A 6315-nucleotide genomic window follows, 5' to 3' on the forward strand; every position below is an offset into this window, starting at 1 on the left:
CCAGGCAGTGATTGTGCCCCGCCCCCCATGGCATGTTGTAATTCTTCAGCCGTTTTCCATCCTTGTAAAAGTCTTTCTTCTCAGACCCATCGGGGTTCAGGAATCGGTCATATCTAAATACCTGAAACAGGAAGAAGGCCTGTTTCTGACTCCACCCCCAAAACAAGCCCGCACCAAGAAAACGTATAAGGATGTTCCTAACAGTCTGGCTTATAAGAAGGAAGAACTGAAAACGGTGTACAGGTCAGCCGGGAGGGGACTGGTTACAAAATTATGGCAAAAGTTTTGTGTGTCCTGATGGAAAGAAAGTCTACAACCCGTTGCTGAATGAAAAAAAGCAAGTTTCAGAACAGTACAAGCCTATTAACACACCAATCTATTCACGTGTGTGTGTGTTGTGTGAATGTGTGCAAAGGCATAAAACCCATTTAAAGAACACACTCCAAACCCTGGCTCGGGAACTCTGTGGAACTGAAGAGGAAGGGAAATAAAGTTTTTTCTTTGCAAACATATACTTCTCTGTATTTCTATTTTATGATAAGTATATATTACTTTTGTCATGTAAAATCAAAGACATTAAAATAATTTTCTAAAAAAGAGAACATCAATTTCCTTTGCTTGAATTGCACAATAGCAAGGCAAGAATTCGGAGCACAGGGCTCGGCACGGAGTAGGTGCTGAGTGAAGCGCCGGGTGGAAAGATAGGTGAATGGAGCAGTGGGTAGACTGAGAGATGGAAGGGTGGGTCAGTGGATGGATGGGATGGATAGGTAAATAGATAATAGATGGATGGATGGTGAATGGATAGGTAAATGGATGGATCGATGGATGGATGGTGGACGGGTAGATAGATGGATGGATGATGGATGGATGGTGGGTGGATGAATGGATGGAGAGATAGGTAGATGGATGGACCGATGGATGGATAGTGGATGGGTAGGGAGATGGATGGACCGATGGATAGATGGTGGGTGGGTAGGTAGATGGATGGACCGATGGATAGATGGTGGGTGGGTAGGGAGATGGATGGACCGATGGATAGATGGTGGGTGGGTAGGGAGATGGATGGACCGATGGATAGATGGTGGGTGGGTAGGGAGATGGATGGATGATGGATGGATGGCTGGATGCACGAGAGGCTGGCTGGCTGACTGGCCATGAATGGATGGATGAATAAGCATGTGGCATAGGACCTGGTACACAGGAAGTAGCCAGTCTGTTAGCAATTGTGAAAGTCTGACCCCTCTCCAAGTCTGGGGAGAGGCAAAACTGTTGAGAAACTGACACTGAAAAAGGGGAAACTGCTTAGCGATCACAAAACACTCAGTGTGGACCAGGCACTGTGAAGGTCTTTTCTGACATGAGTTCATTTCATCTTCCTGACAACCCCATGAGGCAAGCACTAGTACGGGGTCCATTTCACAGGTGAGGAGACACACACAGAGAAGTGAAGCCACCTGCTCAAAGTCACATAGCAAACAAAGCGCAGAGCTGAGCTGACGCTGAGCCGGCGGATCCCAAAGTTACTGATTTTCCCCCACAGTCCCTGCTGTGACCAGACACCTCAGTCATTTACCTCTGGGTCTGTGTAGATTTCTGGGTCTTTCTGGGGACTCAGGAAGGGGAAGAGGAGGAGACGGTCACCACGTCGCAGGGTGAATTCTCGCCCGTCTGCCATGGGCACAGCCAGGTCCACCATGACCTCGCGGGTGATGAAGGGCGCAGCTGTGAGTCTGAGGCTCTCATTCAGCACGCTGTCTGCATGGGGTGGGAGCAAGGAAAAGAAAATGCCACCCCCATATTTTCCAGAGGACGATGAAGAGGCTCAGAGCCTTGCCCACAGCCACACAGAAAGGGGAAGAGGCCAGAAGAGAGATGTGATCTCTGTGGTCCCTCAGAGACCCTTGAACATGAGGGGGTCTGGGGCTGACCCAGAGAGAAACTGTGAGGGAGGGCGAGAGTTCGGGAGAGATCTGAAGGCTGGGGAGAGAGTGGGCCCCTCGATACCTGTTTCTGCTTCCCTGGAATGTATGAGTATTCCCCTTCTGAAAACAGTCCCCTGATTTTCCTCTGCCACTCTGAGGGCATTAACTCTACTCTCAGCTCCTGGATGAGGCTGTGATTGGCCAATCAGAGCAGCCCCCTGAGCGCGGTGATTGATTCAGGATGGGAAATGACCCAAGAGAGCCAATGAGACATGTTCCTGGGACTTTTAGTGAGAAAGTTGTAAGAGAGCTACATCCTCACAGAGCTGAGAGCAAGTCAGCTTTGAGCTGCTGGAAGCCACCGCCAACCCGAGGCTGGAGCCAGCCCAGTGGAAAACTGAGAGAATGGAGAGACACTGAGTAGTTCTCATAACACTGTTAAAGTTCCTGCCTTCAACTGTGTCTGAAGCCAGTCACTCTGGACTTTTCAGTTACAGGTCCCAGATAAAGTCTCTGTTCCCCTTCCGCCAGTTGAAGTCAGGTTGTTTTCTGCCTCCTGTTTCCAAAAATCTACTGAGACCATGAGCCACAGGCAGCTGAGACTGGAGATGCCAAGTCTATGATGACAGGAGGCTCAGGAGTACCCAAGGTGAGGGGACACTGATGGACCCTGGAGGACAGGAGCCATGTTGGAAATGCCTTTGGGGGCCCATGAAGACACAGTCTTGGAGGCTGTCTCGGAGGGGCCGACCAACTCACCAAGCACAGGCATGCTGTCCAAAGCCTTCTGTGGGAGCACGGTCATCCTAGAGACAGGCTGTTCCGCTTGCTGGAGGACACGCTCAAGCTCTTCGCGGACAGCAGCCAGGGCTTCGGGACTCTTGAGAAGAAAGAGCAGGAGCCAGAAGGCAGCAGGACCCATATTTCCCTGCAGAGAGAAGCAGCCCCTGTCACACTGTCAAGAGGGCAGAGCGAACTTGTCTCTGCAGGGACACAGCCCTGGCCAAGGCCTCGGGGTCAACAGGCCTGCCCGGATTCCCACCCGTGCCAAACATCTGGGCATGAACAGCGTCCATCTTCAGCCTCAGGACATGGCCGAAGTCTGCTATGTGGCCCAATAACCACTTCAAGGCCACTCCTGGCATCCCTGACCATGAGCAAAGATGCTGATCAGAGGTCACACAGGTAATCAGCAAAATGAGTCAGTAACAGGAGCAGGCAAGTCGGTTAAGACCACTGTGAATATCCAGGATGACTGCATTGTTGCCCCAATTCCTCCCCATCCCCAGAATCCTGCTCCTTATCACGTGACTCTGAGGTTCTGCCCACTAAAGCGGCCCAGTGGATTTGCCCACCCCTTGAATTTGGGCTGGTCTTGGACTTGACCCAGAGAATGAGGCGAAATGAACAGAACAGCAGCTCTGCCAGAAGAGACCGTGTGTGCTTCCACTTGCCAGGGGGAATTCACTGGTCCCAAGAGTAGCCTCTGTGGAGTTAGCTCCGTTTGTACCCCCCAGACCCACAGTCCTAAGAGTTCAATAAATGCCCATCGGTGTGCGCCACTGGGTTTTTGTGAATGTTTGTGCTGCAACAATAGCTGATGGCTCCAAGATCTAAAGATTTGCTTCCAATGAACACCTCCAGTCACCGTCAGTGTCGTGCGGAATGCGGCACTTCTACGTAAACATTCTATTATTGTTTCCTCATATGTAAATATTCTATCAGTCACTGGAAGAACAAGTGTGGGCTGAGAATGCAAACGCAATGCAGCCATAATCACCCATGACCATGAAAGTCGTTAACTTCTTGAATGAAAATTATTTGAAATGTCCCAACAGATAAACAATTAGGAAAATGAATGGAATTTCTTGCTCCGAGGCTTCAGCCTTGGCTGAATATTTTAATACACATTTTAGCCTGATATTTGGCATGCGGCTGACACGTGAATAGGGCACCCGTGAATGATCCAGACGGAACACCAATGCACCTCAATCTGGGGGAGGGTGACTGTCTGCCATCCATGACTGTCCCGTCCCAACATAATAATGAAATCTTTGATCCTCATTAAATATCACATTTACCCAGTAATTTCATTACAGACATAACTGCACATGGGCAGAAGGACATGTGCACAAGGATATTTATTGCAGCGTAAAAAAACTGGAAAAATCCTCATGTCTGTCAAGAGATCAATGAGATAAAGACAGATCCAGCCATAGGACAGTGATGCAGACAGTAGTTAAGAAGTAGCCAGCTTTGGGCGCGCCGAAACAGGACTCCAGGAGCACAGTAGCAAGCACATGGCAAGATGAGGGACGAGGGTCAGTGCTGCCAGGAGAGCACAGGCCATCTCGAAGAGACACAAGAAACTGGTAGCTGAGGTTGGCTCTGGGACAGAAGCTAGGAATGGGGAGGGGTGGTCTGACTTTTCTTACCTATACCCCTGTCAGCTGTTCATTTTTTTTTCTTTTTTTGAGTCAGGGTCTCACTTTGTTGCCCAGGCTGGAGTGCAGTGGCACAATCATGGCTCACTGCATCCTCAACCTCTTGGGCTCAGGCGATCCTCCCTCCTCAGCCTCCTGAATAGCAGGGACTACAGGGACTACAGGTACATACCACCACACCTGGCTAATTTCTTAATTTTTTTGTAGTGCTGGGTTGCCCAGGCTAGTCTCGAACTCCTGGACTCAAGTAATCCTCCTGCCTTGGCCTTCCAAAGTGCTGGGGTGACTGGAGTAAGCCACCAGGAGTTCACATTTCTAAAAAATGGATACACTCATTTTAAGCAGAACAGAAGGGCTCTGAGCGATTTCTATGGAGACACAACTGCACGAGAAACGTTTGTGATGCAGTATCAAACCAACAGAAAGTCAGATTAAACAATGGCGCGATCTTAACCACAGAAGAGGAACACAAGGGAAGGGCAGGAAAGACATGCACCGAGGCACTAGTGAGCCGGTGTCCTGTCTTTCTGTATAGCCCCAGGAATGCAGCATGGAGAAGATGCCGATTTCCCGCCCAATACTTCCATTGTGTGGGTGCCATTGCTAGGTTGGAATGGAAAGAAAAGCAAAGTCCTCCCTGGTCACTACCCACCACCCAGCAGAGAGTGGGGGCTCCAAGACAGCCTGGAAGGCAGCCAGGAAGAGCCCCAGACAGAGACCAGGCAGCACTGGGTTCAAATCCCGGCTCCCCAGCTCGTCACAACTCTGGACAAGTCACCACCTTCTCGGGGCCTCAGAAACACTCTGGGTAAAGTGACAACAGAGCCTACTCCTGGGTGGCCACAAGGGTCCACTGGGACCAGATGCAAGCGACCCCGTGTGTGCCAGGAGCAGAGCAGGTGCTTGGAGGCGGCCGCCCCTCCTACGGGCCCCTCCCTGGGTATGAGAGCAGGTGGGGGCCTCAGGCCCTGACTGGGATTCCCTGCAGCTCCGCAGGTCCAGCTGAAACAGCAAAGCCGCTTGCCGCCCATCACTTAAATAGCCGGGAAAGGAGGGCAATAAATAATTCAGCATCGGGTTAGCTCAGTGCCAAGGCCATTTGCTCTTGCCCAGAAGGTCAGACCGGGGCCACCCCTCATTAATTACCAAGCAGGAGGGGGACACACAGGTGCTCGGTTAACTATGCCTGCAGGAAAACGCTGTGGCCAGCGAGGGAGATAACCAAGACACCTGCCACCCAGCCACACACACGTGTGAGTATGTGTGTGTGTGTGCACGCGCACACGCGTGTGCACAACCGTAAGAGGTCTTGCATTCACCACCCTGGAACTCGCGCTTTCTTCCATGGGGCCTTGCCTCAGTTTACTCCGGAAGATACTTCCCATCAAACCTCGTTCCCTTCCCCTGCAGCCAAAGGCCAGGACCCAGCAGTGCCCCCCTGTTCTTCCTTTCCTGTGAGAGACACGAGGTAACCTCCAGAGAGCACTCACTGTAGGCCAGACCACGTACCTGGTGGCGGACATGCGCCATCTTGTCATCTCCGGGCCAAGCGGTCCATCAGTGGGAGGGGAGACGCTGCTGCCCTCCCCTGCCCCTGGGCAACGGCCCACTTTCCTTGGGAGAACCACCCCCACTTCACTCTAAGTCCATGGGGTTCCTCCAGGGCCGAGCCGACCCACCCCCTCCAGGCTTCAGGTGTGGGCATGGGACCCAGGCGGGCCATGGCATGACCTACTCGGAGGGGACGCGGGACCTGGACTGCTGAGTTGCCTGGAGCTGCTGGTGGCCATGGCGGCCTCCACACGGGGCAAGGCTCCTGGGGACAGAGCCAGGAGGGATGGGGGTCGCAGATTGGGAGGGTTTTTGTTGTTGTTGTTAATTTTGTGATTTTTCTTTTTTTTGAGTCGGAGTCTCACTCTGTCGCCCAGACTGGAGTGCAGTGGCCG

At 51.9% G+C, this 6315-nt stretch overlaps 1 protein-coding gene across 1 annotated transcript in view; it reads right to left on the reverse strand.

Annotated features, from left to right (window-relative positions):
- The window catches only part of PTGIS (prostaglandin I2 synthase), a 47630-nt gene that overhangs the window by 3283 nt on the left and 38032 nt on the right, over positions 1-6315 (reverse strand). Inside the window, exons 8-10 of the mRNA XM_021714402.1 lie at positions 2685-2853; positions 1577-1758; positions 1-121 (exon numbers count right to left, since the gene is read on the reverse strand). The exon at positions 1-121 is cut by the window's left edge and continues 1 nt beyond it. Of these exons, the coding sequence (XP_021570077.1) occupies positions 1-121; positions 1577-1758; positions 2685-2853 (472 nt within the window). The remainder of the gene's footprint in view (positions 122-1576; positions 1759-2684; positions 2854-6315) is intronic.

This window comes from Carlito syrichta, unplaced genomic scaffold (assembly GCF_000164805.1).
Source record: "Carlito syrichta isolate Samal-C Ts95f unplaced genomic scaffold, Tarsius_syrichta-2.0.1 Scaffold305642, whole genome shotgun sequence".
Taxonomy (NCBI): Eukaryota; Metazoa; Chordata; class Mammalia; order Primates; family Tarsiidae; genus Carlito; species Carlito syrichta.